Source organism: Mauremys reevesii, linkage group 8 (assembly GCF_016161935.1).
Source record: "Mauremys reevesii isolate NIE-2019 linkage group 8, ASM1616193v1, whole genome shotgun sequence".
NCBI lineage: Eukaryota > Metazoa > Chordata > Testudines > Geoemydidae > Mauremys > Mauremys reevesii.
Window position 1 is genome coordinate 103,651,007 of NC_052630.1, and position 17,154 is coordinate 103,668,160.

The 17,154-nt window shown below is 44.6% G+C and overlaps 1 protein-coding gene and 1 long non-coding RNA gene across 3 annotated transcripts in view; one reads left to right on the forward strand and one right to left on the reverse strand.

Moving 5' to 3' along the window:
- DMBX1 (diencephalon/mesencephalon homeobox 1) overlaps positions 1-2,341 on the forward strand; it is a 33,245-nt gene extending 30,904 nt beyond the window's left edge. For both annotated transcript variants that reach the window (XM_039486740.1, XM_039486739.1), the window contains exon 5: positions 503-2,341. In XM_039486740.1, coding sequence (XP_039342674.1) covers positions 503-903 — 401 coding nt within the window. In that variant the 3' untranslated portion in view covers positions 904-2,341. The remainder of the gene's footprint in view (positions 1-502) is intronic.
- The window catches only part of LOC120371161, a 108,961-nt gene that overhangs the window by 73,832 nt on the left and 17,975 nt on the right, over positions 1-17,154 (reverse strand). The gene's annotated exons all lie outside the window — the stretch shown is intronic.

Below are 17,154 nucleotides of genomic sequence, written 5' to 3' on the forward strand. Positions count from 1 at the left end.
CTCCCATTCTTGTATTTTGAGAAAAGGTGGCTCGAATCTGCTGTTTGGATGAGTATTATAGGGCCCCAATCTTGCTTGCTTAGGTTTCTCCACCATGGACTCAGCAAACAAGATCTCCTCTGAACAGCCAGTATGGAAAGATCAGTTCTCCATTCTGGTTCTGTTTGGGTCTTCACAATAATAGCCCCACTCTGTCGCTTTCCATGGCCTTGTCTGAGCCTTGCTTGGAAAGGATCAGGGGAGGCAGTTACAGGAACGCTGGTACAGATAATTCATCCATCAACACCCTTGCTGCAATTTGGCTTCTGGTTAATTAGCACCCAAATGTGCCGTCCATGCTCCGGAGAACTTACTCTGTATAAAAGGTCCACAGCACCCCTCTCCTTCCTCCTTCTCTGTAAACCAGCTGCCTTCCTCAGCCATCACCCTCCTTAGGGAGATGGTTCTATTCAGCGGCAACATATGTCTAACCCCCCTCCCTACCTCTTGTCTTCTAACGCAGACTCTCCCATCAGTGCCACGGTGACGCCTTCCTCCAGCAGCGGCATGTCTCAGACTCACTCCTACTCCTCCTCGCCTCTGAGCCTCTTCCGTCTCCAGGAGCAATTTCGCCAGCACATGGCCGCCACTAACAACTTGGTCCATTACTCCTCCTTTGAAATGGGGACCCCAACTGCCATGCCCTACTTGGGCATGAATGTCAACATGGCGCCCCTCAGCTCTCTCCACTGTCAGTCGTATTACCAGTCACTCTCCCATGCCCAGCAGGTCTGGTCTTCACCCATCTTGCAGGCGTCTAGCTCCCTCCCTACCCTGAACAGTAAAACGACAAGTATTGAGAATCTAAGGCTCCGGGCAAAGCAGCACGCTGCCTCCCTCGGACTCGACACCTTACCAAACTGACCGCAAGGCAGCAGGGGCACCCCCACCCTACTGTCGGCTGCAAGAGAAGGCACCTTCCGCTGGCACTAAACGTGTGGCTCTTTTGTAAATGCACAGCTCTCCTCTCCACCTAGATCAAGGTGCTCCCTTTCGGGGGATTCTTTAAATCCTTTACTTCTTCACTAGCTCCATGTTCACGTCAGGTACTGCTACTGGCCCCACTTCCACTGAAGTATTAAATAAGGAAGGAAAGAGGGCATGTACTTAGATGTTAAACACTCCTGAGGACCGAGGAGTTAAAACTGTAATGTCCAGAAAGATCCCTCTTTCGTTGATACTGTGATAATGTGCCGACTGTGATTTTTGTTTTGTTTTGTTCTCTGGAAAACCTAGTCCCCCGCCCCAGTTTCGTACTGTATATAGATTCTATTGTTGAGAACATCCTTCACTTGTGTGTTGCTGTCTGTGTTGCCTTATGCAGAATTATGGAGCATTTTGCTCTCTTTCCTCCCTCCCCCTTTCTTTCAGATTTATACTTGTAGTAGCTAGAATCAAAATTACAATCCAAACCCCCCCCCCCCGCAAGCTCTGAGCGGGAGGTGCTTCTTTGGCCAGAGTTCTGAATGAGTCTAGCAAGAGGAATTCAGAGAAAAGATTCTGAATGCCATTATCATATCTTCTCCAGTTCTCCGTGAAAACCAATCCTGCAAACGCCAGGGAATGATGTAAAGGGTTGGTTCCTGTTAAAGCACTTCCCGTCAGTAGGAACTTTTTTTTTTTTTTAAGCACTTCTTTGAAGACAGAGGACAAAGAATTTGCCACCGGGCTCTGCTGGTTAGAGAGCGAGGAAAAATGAAAGCACTAGATTTTGTTAAATTCACAAGACTTTTACTGAGATTGCTGCATCTTTGTTCTTCACTGAAGTGTACACTCTGCTATTTATAAATGATGTGTAAAAAAAGCATTTTGGTCTAACTTGGACAACAAAGAACAATAAAAAGTTGGTATGAACTCCTGCTGCGTTCATACACCATTTGCATTATGTGGCGGTTCATCAAAACCGTGATTAATTCAAGCTGTGTTTAGGAAAACTGTCTCCATGCCAAATTCTGTCCTCAGACCACAAACCCTGAGGGCTCCCCTGCTTGTCTCAGAAACTGACTGAGCAGAGAATGAATACGGATAGGCTAGAGGTGGGCCTGAACCAATACCCAGATCTGAACGCTCTTGAGCTTAGGATATGACTTAAATCCAAGCCCAGATGTGGATCTCAATTTTGCAAATGGCCATTCCTCTCGAGAGAAGGCGAAACCAAAATCCCAGATCCAGACATCCCGCAACCCAGTGGGATGTTGAAGATCTGAATCAAAATTATCCTCGCCGATACTGTTAATGGAACTATGCCCATTCACACCAGCTAAAATCGGGCCTGTATGTGATTAGTGTGTGTGTGTGTGTGTGTGTGTGTGTGTGTGTGTGTGTGTGAGATATATACACACACACATATAACATGGGTATCTGATGAACTAAAAGCTTTTACTGACTTCTGTTTTGCCTAGCTCTGTCCCATTACCAAAGTGATTACACTAGCACAGAGGATAATGGCCAACTTACTTCTCTAAATGTGGAAAAAAGAATACAACCCGCTCGACTACAACTGTCTCTCTCAAGCTGTTCTGCTAAAAGTCTCTCTTGGTGAGTTCCCAGTGGTGACCAGACCTGGTTGGGAAATGATTTTCCTCCTCCTCTTTGAAAAATGTCAACAAAAACTGAAGACACATTTTCAACAAACGTGGAAATAAGTTTGTGTACATTTCAGTTCCGTCAAATGTTTTGATGGAAAATGTTCATTCAGCTCGAGTGGTTGACAGGATTATGCACGTCACCAATGCTGCAAGATGCAGCCCTATAACGGGTATTTTGTCTGGGATCTGCAAAGAACCCAAACCATATTGACACCTTCTACCTGAGGCCTTCTTGAAAATCCCAGTCTTTATATTTTATAGCACTTGGGTGCCTGCCCTGCCACCCAATACCACTGACACCAAATATGAGCTTTCATTTTATTTCATTTTATTACCTGTTTGTTTCCTCTCCTCCCTATCTCCTACTGCCCTAAGGATGATGGTGAGCAGGCGTAAAGATGGTTTTAATACAGCCGAGCCACTGAAAAGCATTTGAAGCACCCAAGGCTAAGTTTTGCCCAGGAAGGGTGATAGAGTGAGACATCGAGAAGGGTGGCCTAAGTGACATGACATTCAATTCTGCTATGGTATGATGAGTCAGTGACATCCCTTTGCAGGTCAGGACACTAATCTTGTTACACTAGCGGATATAGAAACACACCATAGAAGATTACAAGGATCAAAATCTATCAATGCCCGACCTCTGCCTGTAGCCCTCAGCAAGCTCAGGAAATGGAGTGTGGCAGATACACGCACCTGATGCTACAGTTAACTTCCCTCAATCTACCAGAGGAAGCAGAAACTTCCCTGAGGTTCTTCTCATCTTGCCTCAGGAGGAAATTCCTTCCAGAATCACAGTGTAGCAATCCATTGAACCCTATGTGCATCATGTTACATATCTAATCCCATTGATCTCCAGAGATAAAATTGGTATGCAAGATACAGGTCCTGTTCTGACCGCTGAGTTCCTTCCCTTCTATGCTCGTGTCACTCCATTAAAACTCCTGGTCTTCTTTTAATCCTAACGGCAGTTGATCCAGGGTCAGAGAATTTCAAGTCTTCATCACTCTTTGGGGCAGAATCTTTCCATGTGGTACATGTTTGTTTATTTCCAGGACTGTCTATGCTGAATTTGTCAGTGTAGCCCGCAACCATAAATACATAGGGAAGACAGATCATGTATCCCGCTCCCAGGAATTTTAGGTGTTCAAATCCATTAGAACCCTGTTCCAAATCACCCCTCTTTTTGGTTTGGCAAAATCTGGTATCCTTTGTTCCATCTTCTCTTACATCCAACCAAGCTAGTCTGAATTTCAAAGTTTTGATGAATTTCCAAAAACAAAACTGTTTACTTTCAATGAATTTTTTTTTTTTTTTTACGATTTCCCCCTCTTTAATTCACCCCCACCATTTTCAGTCAGCCATAGAGCTGGTCAAAATTTCTAAATGTTCACAATTTCCCCCATTTTATCTCTTGTTCTCATTAGATGTGATACACAACGTGTACATCACACGTAGTGCAGATACGTAAGGCCCAAAGGTCACTTAAGGAGAAGACAGTGTAATGATCAGCGCAGATAGCACCTCCCAAGTTAGACGGTGCTTTATCTTTATCTTGCTTTCAAGTTGTTGTCCTAGTATTCCAAGCAGAACTAGTGCACTGAAAAGAAACTCTACGCCTCTCCCACCATCACCCTGAGAGTGTCACTACTCTGGGGCTGAATGAAATGTTGTTGTTTCACTTAGCAGGGTTCTGTAGTCCACAGCAAACTGTCAAAAATTAATTGTTATGTAATAGTGTGAATGGGAGAAGAACATTCCCCAGACAAAACACATAGCATAAATGTTGGAATGAACATGTTGGCTCCTTACAGACGACCAGGCAAGGACCTCCAGAATCTCCACAACTTCTATTTTACATGTGCCATGAAAAGAATATGTACCTGGAGCCTGTGTCAATGTGCATGAGATTCTCCCCCTCACCCCCCAGCTTTGCTCATATTACCTTCCCTTTGCACCACATGTGGCCAAAACCTACAATTTTGCGTTCATAATAGATTTTCCAAGTACAAGCCCGTCCTGTGAATTAGGATCAGATCCCACTTGAGAAAAATACTGAGTAAAAGGGTTAATACAATGTAGAGTAAGAGTTTGCAGTAAGATTGACTGACTTGTTATGCAAGGAAAATGTCCTGGGGCCAATGAAATCAGTGGGAGTTTTGTTCTAAGTAAGAATGTAGAATTAGCTGCATAGAAAAGAAATGCTGATTCTGAGTAAGGCCTGCTACCATAGAAGGTTCTTTTAGTGCTGGTTGGGAGGGGAAAAGGCAGGGGATTTATTTAAACAATCTTTAAAATTCCTGGATTTGAACTAAAAGGGGCAGGGGCTGCAAATTTTGTCTGCATTTTTTTCCCCCCAAAACTTCAGAATTTCCAATTTGAAACATTTCAGCCAGGTCTACAGATGGTTGGAAAAAAAGCAAATGTTACATCAACTTCTGAAGAATTTCTGCCGGTTCTAGGTTCTTGTAACCACGGCAGCCAAACAAACTTGTGCATCAGGAAACGCCCAAGTGGCATGGACATAAGTGGGGAATTTGGAGTTGTTTTCTACCCTTGAGCACTGTGTATCAGACTCTCATCGACACAACAGAGCTTTTAGCAAAGAGTGGAAACAAAAAGATGGTCCTTGGGGTTCAATGTGCAAAAGGTCTAAACAAACCTTTATGAAGGAAACCAAAACCACTATGCTATAAAGGTTTATTATAAGAACTGTGCAGTGAGATTAGAGTCAGCCAAAACTAGTGAATTCAGAGAATTTTCCTTTTGGTTATACAAGCTGTATTCGGTTTTTTTACCCCTTGTGTGCCTCTTTGCCATTCCTTACAATTTACTGGGGAATGAGACAAAAAGCCTGTGTTGTTTGATGCATCTAAACAGCTATTTATTTCTTAAGTGACTGAGGTTCACACCTGAATCAAAAGCACACTGATAGACTGCTAGGGAAAGAGAGGAGGAATCCTACTATAGCAACTGAGAGGGATTCTCCATCAGATCCAAAACCAAACCCAGTAACAATTAACATTCTGTATATTCAACAGATGTTCTGTAGATCCACGGGTTTGTCCTTGACTGTATGACCAGAGCCACTCAATTCATTAGATTTTTCACAGTACGCCAAGGGACAGCTTCAACCTTGATTTAAAAAGGAGGGGCCAAATTCTCCACTCCTGTAAAGGAGTTGCAACTCCATTGACTCCAATGGAACTGCGCTGACTTATGCCCAAAAGCGTTGACAAAGTTCAGGATTGGCCACTTGCGTGAAATCTTATTGGTTGCTAAGAGCTGCATGGAGAGAAATCAGTTATTACTTATAAAAGCTGGAGGAGGAACCAGACTCTGCTCTCAGTTGTATTGGTGTAAAATTGGAGTAATTCCACCACCTTCACTGGAGTAATGCCAGGTTCACATCTATGTAACTGAGAACAAAACCCTGCCTAAGAATACATCACATTTGTAGTATACTCAAAATAGACCATCTTTCCAGCCTAGCTGATCTACTACACACCCAGTGAGACAACCACTTGTAAATTGTTTTATGAAGACATTAATTAACCCCACAGGTAGTTAATCTCATGTGTGGTGTACAATTCATGGCCACACCTTTCATAACCTTTCTAGCTATTGAGAAGGGCTGCCGTATGCTGCTGAAGTTTAGATGTGTCTTTGCAGTTTAAAGTAATTTTTTTAGTATTTCTTCTCCAACCGTATTGATGGCCGGTTTGGCTACTGACCAGAGTTGTCCCGTTAGCACCAAAGTGTAACCATGTGTGTGTCAAACATATCTTGCAAAGGAACAAAGACTTTTAAAGGGAAAAAAAAATCAAAGTTATGTACTGTGCAAACTGCTGTAAAATTAAGCTGTAGTGTAACAATTTGTGCTTTAGAAGTCACTCTCTGCAAACCCAAACATGTGTATGATATTTATTTATTCTGATAGTTAAAAGAAAAACCAAGAGTTTATATTCATTTTGAAAAAGCTGCCGCATGATACTGTGTACCACTTGTGCCAGTCTTGCTTTCTGTATAGTTAGTGCCTGTTTTCATACTCCGCTAATAAAAAAAATGCAAGGAAAGCTTTTTTTTGCCCCTCGCAAGTCATTCAGTAAAAGTGATTTGTGCAGATCGACAGAAATAGAGATGGCGAGCAGCCTGAATTGTTTTGCGCCGGCTTTGTGGCGATTTTGGCTGAATATCATCATTATTATGCCAAGGTTGTTACAAGGAGGAGGGAGAAAAATTGTTCTCTTTACCCTCTGAGGACAGGACAAGAAGCAATGGGTTTAAATTGCAGCAAGGGTGGTTTAGGTTGGACATTAGGAAAAACTTCCTGTCAGGGTGGTTACGCCCTGGCACAAATTGCCTAGGGAGGTTGTGGAATCTCCATCATCATAGGCGCCAACTTTCCCCCAGCCCTGCCCTGACTCCACCCTTTCCCTGCCTCTGCCCCGCCCCCACTCCAACCCCTTCCCCAAAGTCCCTGCCCCAACTCCGCCCCCTCCCTGCCCCTATTGGACCCCTTCCCTAAATCCCTGCCCCGGCCCCGCCTCTTCCCCGAGCACACCACATTCCTCCTCCTCTCCCCTCCCTCCCAGCCACATGAAACAGCTGTTTCACAGCACAAGTGCTGGGAGTTAGGGGGGAAAAGCAGGCATGCGGCGTACTCAGGGGAGGAGACAGAGCAGAGGTGGAGGTGAGCTGGGCGAGGGGCTGCCGGTGGGTCTCTCTCAGGGTAGTCATCAGCCATCCCTGGGAACTGAGTCAGTAGCCCAAAGTAATTCAAAATAGTCCTCAGTGTCCCAAACATTCTAGCAGCCCCATAGCTTGGGCCCATCTCCACCGTGCTAGTTGACTGCAGAGCCTTGATTCTATCTAGCAGAAGCCTAGCGTTCCGGCTCTGCCTTCCTTCCTCGGTCAGCACGCGCCAGTTCTAAGAGGCAGCATGCGACGTCACGCTGTGCGGTGGGTATCATTTTGGTTTCTCTAAGTGCCAAAATGGTATTCCGATCCCACTACCCCTTTGCCCAGGAACACCTCTTCTCTTCCAGTTTCGGGCAGCTCCTGAGCTCTTGCTTACACCGACATCCCTGGGACAGGGTCTTCTCTCCCAGCCTTTAGTCTTTAAGGGCTGGTACACCCCATCACACCAACCTAGCTGGAAATTTCCAGCTGCCATGTCTCAGAATCACTGTTTTTAACACACTGGGGTCATATGTACCAAGGTCTCTTCAGCTGAATGACAAGAAAGCTTTATTGTGCCAACGCATTTAGGCTACACCAGGTACATGGCTGGTTCAGTGGACTTGCCTCTCAGAGTAAAGGAGAAATCTGTTCCTAGGGCAGCAAAACACAGCGCTCTTTCTTGTTCCAGGCAAAGTCACAGTTTAGCCTGAAGAATAACAAATGATGGTTGGTGGCAAGTCTCAGGGAAGCGATGAAGAAATCTTTATAAAACTCTTTCTCTGCTATTAACACCGGGTTCATTTGGACAAGGAGACCAATCTATCTAGCCAGTGAAAAATGTACAGATGGTGTGCAGCAAGCAGTGACACACCTACCCTATTTGTGAGTTAAAAAACTTAATCCAAATGCCCAATTAATTCAATGGAAAGACTCATTTTTCCAAACTTTTTCTGACTAAATTTACCAACATTCAAGTTTTCAATTAAACTTTATTGTTGAATTAAAAAAAAAAAAAGACGACCAAACTTTCACAAATATCTTTGTTCTCATTTTCAAAACATTTTGAAATTTTCAGAAAAGATATTGAAATTTTGGCAAAGAAATGCAAAAAATTGTTATAATAAATAATTACTAGCTAGCTCCTATAGCATTTTCATCCATAGATCTCAAAGGGTTTTATATAAGTCAGGATCATTATCTCCATTTTATATATGGGGAAACTGAGGCAGAGAACGGTGATGCCACTTGCCCAAGGTCACCGAGGAAAACATTTTTTTCTAAACAGACCTTTTTGCACAAAAAATTTCAGTCTTGACCAACTGGCATTTTCGAACAAAAAACGTTGAACAATTCCCAAGCAACTCTAGCTATAACACAGTTGTCTTCTGCCCCAGGTATAGGGTGACCAAGGAGCAAGGGTAAAAAATTGGGACACTTTTTTTGGGGGGGGGTGGTAATTGCGGATATAAGACAAAGCCCCTAATACCGGGACATGTGGTCACCCTACTCAAGTAGCACACACTAAAAAGCTGCAGTACAGCTAGACCGTAACCATTTCCCTGGAAGAGGGCTAACGTCTTGGTCAATCCATGGTTTCAGCGTGGCTATTGAGAGACATACAGGTTCCGACTCCTATTTTGATCATGATGGAACCTGGTGGCAGAACAACTGCACTGTGATGGGGTCCTCTGACAGGGCCTCTGTTTATGTAAGGCCAAAGTCTCAATCAACCCCTACTGAGACTGGAATCTACTGTTCCAGGAAATCATACCTGGTGCTTAGGCCAGGAGAGCCGTCCCCTAAAATTACTGACAGGTTTGTTCCAGAAAAATATAATGTCAGAGTTAAAATCAGACTATTTGACAGAGATTCAGAGCTCAATAATAAGAGCCTGTGTGGTATTTTGATCCATTTCCATAACGCATACATAATATTTGCTGTAGGGAAGGGGAATAAAAAAACCCCGACCACAGTTAATATTCTCCCATGGATACCCCATTTGCTGATCACTCTTCAAACTGTGTAATTGGGTGTCTCCGGCAATACGATGAAATGTGCCACAAACATCAAAAAACGGTGCCGAATTAAATCTGCTTTTCATAATCTCCTCTCATTTCCCAGACCTGAGACATTTTATTCAATTTTTCCTGTCTAAGTTGATATGTAAAGCCATATAAACACATCAATGCAAATAAATACATACATCTATTTCAAACGCTCATAAAAATGCACTCCTGACTAAGATGCACATCAAGTGTCTACCACATTGCTGCTCCTCAATGTAATTCAATTGTTTGTTGTGTGTTGCTTTACATCTAAGAATGTCTAGGGAGCTCCATGCTACTGATTATTGTTCCCAGGTTCCCCTCCATCCATCATGTTTCAACTTTATTATCTGCACCTGATTAAAAATCTTTCCTATTTGCATTAACAGTAAAAAAAAAAATCTATGCCAACTACCCTTAATATTATTCAAAATAAAGAAAGAAAATGAGATCCTATTAGATGCTGGAGTTGTCTATATTTTCATAGATTAATGCTAGAAGGGACCATTATACAATCTATTCTGACATCCTGCATTACACAAGTCAGAGAATTTCACCCTACATTAATAAATTCAGTGTGTACATTTTTCAAAAGTGACTAACTGATTTAGGTGTCTGGAACATAAGCACCTAGATCGCTTAGGTCCAGATCCTCACAGGAATTTAGGCACCTAATTTCCATTGATATCTATGGGAGTTAGCCAGATTCATAAAGGGACTTAGGCACCTGTTTGGCACTTTTGAATACATTCCCCATTATGGTCAGGGTTCAGCTGTGCCCCCACTGCCTGTTTTTTTAAGGGGGGGTCTGTGGTGGTGTTATAAAAACACTCTTGTTGCTCAGCCTAATGAAATAACCGGATATGAATCCTGATATCAGTTCTACTTCTAGAGAAATGCCCTTAGGGTGTTGTCACTTTAATGACTCTAGACAAACACTCCTACTGTACAGTTTCAAGGCCTACTCTGCAATCTTCCCTACAGCGAGTACTCCTTGTGCCTGCGGCAGGAGCTGCACGGGAGAAGACTCTCGCACCAGTAGTGGCAAGACTGTAGATAAGGGGAGGGAGGAGCTGACGATGGAAGGGTAAGAACGCATCCTACCTAGACTGTGCTTATCAGCTTAGAGGCTAAGGTCCAGGTCCTGCAAAGAACTGACACATGGGCTTAACTTGAATCACACAATTAGTCTCATTGAGTCCAGCGAAGCTGCTCAAGTACACAAACTTGCATGAGTCTGTGCCCACAGGCCTTAGTCTCGCTAGTGTTACCAGTGCAGCTCTGAGGCTTGCCCTGGATTGGTGGCAGCTTCCTCCTCACCCATCCCTTAACGGGTATGTCTGGGTTTGAAACAAAGCCAGCTCACCAGGGTAGGGACAGAGAGCTTGCCAGCTGCCTGGGAGACACCCTGGCTGCCCAGTTCGGTAGCAGGGCAAAGAGATTCCCTACAGCTGTAATTCGTTACCAACACATCCTGTCTTTATTAGACTCAATAAACGGGGAGGATGGGGTGTTGGAGGAAAAAATAACAGTGCTAAACAACCAATAGGAAGTGTGATTCTGCTTGGGGTTTCAGTCTCCTCAGAGACTAAAGCTTCCTCCATATTTTGAAGCTTTTTCTTACAGGAATCAGAATGAGAAAAATCAGGAAAAAGTTTTCCCACTCTATTACGTGAAAGGGAAACCCAGGTAGTTTAATATTAATTAATGTAAAACAGAAATACAAGTTCATTGATTATGGTAAATTCCATCCACAACCTCCTCTATGTTTTTTTCCCCACTCCACTCCATAGTAAGAATAATAAGCTCTTATATAACACTTTTTCTTCATTGATCTCAAAGCTGAAGTATTTTTATTCCCATTTTACTGGTAGGAAAACTGAGGCACAGAGTGATGAAGTGACTTGCCAAGGGCCACCCAGCAAGCCAGTGGCAGAGCCAGGAGTCTCCTGACGCCCAGTGGAGTTCTATAGCCAGTGGACCACACTGCCTCTCACAACATAGACTGTTCTTCCAGAGTTCATATGCCACGGCATTCCCATTCCATCACTGAAAAAGCGGTGTGGTGTGATGGCTAAGACACAGGACTGAAACTCAAAAGACCTGAGTTCTAGTCCCACCTTATCTACTAACCTGACATGTGACAAGCCACATCCTTGATCTCTATCCCTACCCTTTGTCCATCTTGCCTAATTAGACTGTAAATTCTGTGGGCACAAAGAGTAACTCTTACTATGTACCTACCACAATGGGGCCCTGATCTCAGTTGGGGCCTGACGTTGCTTCTGGAATATAAATAACAAGGCTCACTTCTGTAGCTACATGGTCATCAAACAAAAATACTGAATTTTATTTTTTAAAAGTGCTCCTCCAAGCTGCACACGAGCCTTTGCCCATGTGATCTCAGCAACGTAACCATAATAGACCCATAGACTAAGACCAGAAGGGACCATCATGATCTTCTAGTCTGACCTCCTGAACACTGTAGACCACAGAACCTCACCCACCCACTAAGTGATCTTAGTCAAGTCACTTAACTTCTCTGCCTCAGTTTCCCCTAACTATAAAATGGGGACAATAGCACTTCCCCACCTCACAGAGAGGTTGAGAGGATTACTACAGTAGTGGGGTGTAGGTATATCTTACATAGTATTAAGTAGCTGGTTGAAATTTGTCACCTGTTTTTTTATTTTTTTAAAATGTGGTTTCAGGTTAATAACAAATAAAATAAATGTCTTTAGTCCAAATTCTCGATTTTTGTTGAAAAAATTCAAAATCAAAATCTGCTTTTCATTTTCACTGAAATATTCTGGGGGGGGGGGAGAGAATCTCCACTGAAATTTGTGTCGTTCGACAATTTTTTTTGCAGAAATAAAATTGGAACGTGCCAACTCGCTGTTGTACAAACTAACGTGAGCTCACCTTTCAGAGCCCACCAGGGATGCCAAGCTTACCCTGGCCATCTACTGGGGACAGACCTGTGTATGGCAGGGCAGGTTCATTGCGACGCCTGAGACCGGCTTAGCACTGGAGAGTCAGGAAACATTACAGCTCCGTGAAGATCTCTCCTCATGCCTCCCAAACTCTCCTAGCGTGTTTCCCTAAGATCCTCATAACAGCCACCTTAAAGAAAGGCATTCTGCTCTATGGTGAAACATGACACATCCCTGAATCCACAGTAACACCTTAATTCCCACCCCACTAACCCCATGTTGGAACCTACTACCCAAGCAGGAATGTTTCTGAAGTAGGAGCAAAAAAAAAAAAATTAAATTAGTGAATAACAAAGGATTGAAGAACCAGTGAAGCAGAAGGGAGAGAGAATTAGTTTTGCTTTCAGACACACACACACCCCAAAGGTGTCAGAGGTATTATTTTTAGGCAGCCCTATCTCAGCCAAGCTTCTCTAACCTGTTTAAACAGAGATCAGAGATGTGCTTTTGATTTCAGACACAATTCCGCAATGTTGTCTGCTTGCTTACTTTAACCTCCCAGGGAGCTTGACTTTTTTGCCTCACACAACTGTGTTGTTATAACTCTGGCCAAATGAATTAGGGAAGGGTCAAGATTTTCACAAGTTCTCAAGCGCACAAAAGTGGGGCCTGATTTTCAAAACTGCTCAGTGCTCCCCAGCAGCTTCCGTTGAGAGCAATAGGAAAAAGCCGGCCCTAGGTATTTCATTCTGCCTAAGAATTTCAATTTAACAACAAATTCACCTGAGCTAAATCCCAGAGCTCACTTCATAAAATCCATTCCCCTTTGATGTGACTGGAAGCTCCTAAGCCTTGATGATAACCTGTAACTGAAATAAATACATTAGAGGCTCATTTACCCTAAATACCCTTTAGGTCTTGTGTTGTCTCCTGATGGCCATGCACAGGTTTCCGGTGGACAGGGTTCTGCTCGAGTTCTACATGCTGAAGCCCTCAGCTGACAACATCCCAAAGCTGGTCCTAAATGGGCGTGTGGTCTGGACCAGCAGCCAGAGACCTCAGTGGATCTCAGCAGCTGTGGTGGGAGTTGAGGAGGAAAAGTGGTCTTTCAAATGGGTGCCAGACCATTAGGGCTTGGGTCGCTGCTCACCCCGTTTGTTGTTTATATCCCTGGCTGCAGTCCTGCATTTGGGCTAATAGTCATGGTGCACATGTAGGATTTTTGGCCCTTGTAACCTGGTTTGAAGGCCTCATTGATTTAACTCCTCTGTCCCTCTCATTAATCCAGCTCCCTCTAGCTGCCAGATTACTTCTGGAACCTTCTCCTGGGGTCACCAAGGGGCCCAAGCCTGCTGAGCGCCCTCTGCTCCCCCAGAGGTGAGGGCGAGGTGGTGACATTCTGTGCCTGGCAGAATCGGGGCCTGACATGTAACTGTCTGCCAGCTCCTGCTGGAACGTAGGCTCCTACCAGAAGGTGATCGTCCCACCATCTGCCTTTACAGTACAGACCAGGAGATGCCTCACTACCCTGGGGACGAATCCTGCAGCCCTCACTCAAGGCCCCAGCCAGCTCCCACTGAAGTCAATGGGAAGACTCCCGTGGTCTTCAAGTGGAGGTGTTCAGATGCACAAGCCCAACTCCCGCTGACCTCTGTCGGAGCAGTGCCGGAGCCAGGGCTCCACAGACCGCAGGCAGGACACAGAACCCTTAGCCGTTAGACAAAGCAGGCTTGGTTCTCCTCTCCTCTCAGCTACAGGGGTGTAGATTGAAAACATGACAAACTGGAGGGCAAGGAGAATTGGACTCCATGTCTCTGCCCTCTTCTGTTGTTGTGACTAAATCCCTCCCAACCTGAAACCCCTGAGATAAGGCGTGGAGCAAGGGGTTTTCTTTCATGAGCGGCCTGTATGGACTTGATCATCACATGACATGTATAATTAGGCTAATAAAGCCCCAGCTATGAGCCTGCATCCTGTACGAATCGGCTACATGTTAAATCGCTAACTCGTGGAAGGGTGGGGTTACGGAGGGTAACACAGGACCGCCACGACAAACACACAAGTGTTGTGAACTGAATGAACGGCTCCTCCCAGAGGCCAGAGATTATCCCCTTTTAATGCTCCATTCTGCCTGTACTTGGCTGCTGGGAAAACCAGGCTTGGCTTACCCCTGCGTGGCATACAGAACCCTCCTCGCTAATTCCGTCCATCTAAAGTACTCACGCCCTCCCCACATTACCACTGTATCTGAACATCTTTAATGTATTTGTCTCCACAGCCCCCGTGAGAGACAGGGCTGATTATCCTCATTGCACAGATGGGGAACTGAGGCACAGAGAGACTATGGGACTTGCCCAAGGCACAGAAGAAAGTCGGTGATGGGTCAGGGAATTGAACCCACGTCTCCTGAGTCCAAAGCGAGCAGCCTAAGCACTGGACAGCCTCCCTCCCTTCAACACGTAAAGATCACTGAGCCCAATCCTCTGCAGCCCTAGTACCCTCGAGTGGGCCCTTAGTTCAGCCTGCGGCCTGGAGCTCCCTGGCCCTTCCCCAGCCCTGCTCCACCCTCAGCCCCTTCCTCAGCATCCTGCAGCCAGTCCCTCCCTCTCCAAAGGCGAGAGAGAGAGTGTCTGTCTGCTCCTAGCCCACTGCCCTCTTATAAGGGCCAGTTGGGCCCTGATTGGGGCCATGGCTACAGCTGAGGCTGCTCCCCCAATCAGCCCAGCTTTTCCCCCTACCCCAGCCCTATTCAAGGGCTGGCTTTTAACCCTTTCTGGCCGGGAGTGGGTGACCACCCCGCTACAACATGGCTTTTGTGAATAGAGCTTCTTGGGTTTCCTATGCCCATTGGATGTGCCTATGCTAGGGTCTTTCCCCCCATTTCCCTAGCCCCATTGTGACACGCCGGTTAACCTCCATCGGTAGCAGCAAGCCAGGGAGTGCTAGGGTAGAGCTCCTGGCACGCCCAGCATTGTAACCACAGCTCAGAGAGGGTAGGACCACAAATGCTCCAGTAGCTACAAAGTGTGTGTGTGGGGGGGGGAAGGATTCAGAAGATATAAGCCTAGGAGCACGTATATGCATTTCTGTTTATTTTTCCCTAGCAGAACATTTTTACATTGAACAAAAAGAGCTTAACATAACACAGGTGGAAGGAGATTTTTCCGAGCATAAGCAGGGAACACATGAATGGGAGAGGGATGCAGAGGGAACAGATCTTCTGTCCTGTGCGAGGCTATAGGAGAACCAGACTAAGCTGTGTCAAATGTGGTTTCGATTCCCATCTCTGCCATGGATTCCCTGTGTGACCTTGAGCAAGTCACTTCATCTTTCCGTGTCCCAGTTCCCCACCTGTAAAATTAGGTTAGTAACCCTTCTTTTCTCCCAGCCTTCGTGTGTCTTATGTATTTACACCGTAAAATCTGGGCAGGGACTGTCTGTTCTTACGTCTCTGCACAATACCTAAGACGATGGGCCCATGATCTTGGCTGGATCTCTAGGCACAGCCTATAATACAAAGAAATAACAATCTCAAAGTCCAGATAGGCAGAATTAGATAGAGGAAAGAGAATGAGAGGAATGATAGGAAGAAAGGAGGGATAGGAAGAGTGGAGAGTGATGTGTTTCACAGGGAACCGCAGAATGGCCACCAGTCCAAATGATGAGCGCTAATAGGCATTTTTTCATCTAAATATTTTTTAGACCAAAAATGGGTTTTCAGGCAACAATTTTTGCAGAAAAATTCCATTTGGGTTAATTTTTTTGCCAAAAAATTGGAAACTGAAATTTAACCATTTTCAAATAACTGAATTTTTTCCCATGGGAAACCTGTGGGGGAGGGGGAACAAAATTTAAAAAAAAAATCCCATGAAAAATATTGGCATTTTCAATCAGCTTTACATTACTTTTCAGCTAGTTGTCTGGCTGCGGCACTAGGACCTCAGTTTTGCTAAGCACTTAAGGACGTGCGCGTCTTTGTCTCAGAAGTGCTTTGCTGAATCAGACTTCCGCTCAGAAACGCCAAATGGAATTTCAAACCATACCTTTCGCAATGTAACTGCGGTGCTTCTGATCTGGTGAAGGCTCAGGCTGAACAAAAATGGGCACCGTTTCCTTTTTAAGGATGGAGTAGAATACACACGCCAACCCAAGCGTCGGATGCACCCAAAAAGTCCTGCATTGTCACGCTTAGCTAATAAATTGTCATGCTATAGAAACAGTTCAAAATATTTTTTTTCATGTTTGTCTTTGGGTTCCTTGCCAAACCCACCTCAAGCGTTGGAGGAGAAGTTTCACCAGCAAATAGTTCATATAAAGACCCCCCAAACTGGGGAAAATTGCTCCCCATCAGATATCACCTATTCCAAATGAGACAGAAATACACGTAATCTTGTAAAATGAAGGCCAGCGACAGACTTCTACCTGCCTTAGATGAATAAGTATCCCATTATCATGAAAAATGACAGCCGCGGGCTGTGATTATGCCACTATTGTATTCTAAACAGCACGGTTTGTCAAACGGAATAAATCCTCGCACAATAAACATTTTTTTTTAAATCCAAACACACAATTTATTATTTTGCTTAACATCACGCGCTCTGTTTTACTGATTATTGGGCAAATAGCACCGTGTTTAAGCATGTGTTTAGAATCAGCAGTGCTATTTGCCAACTCTGCAAACCAGGGGTGTGATCCTAGCTTTGAACACAGGAGCAACTCTACTTATGTGAGTAAACCCCACTGACCTTGGTGGAGTTAAAATGGTATAAAGCCACTTGCAAGCACATTGGAATCCTGCATCCCTAAAAAGGATTGGCAGGTGCTGAGAAATGAAATATTGATCTTTGCTGTTTTGGTTTGGTACCT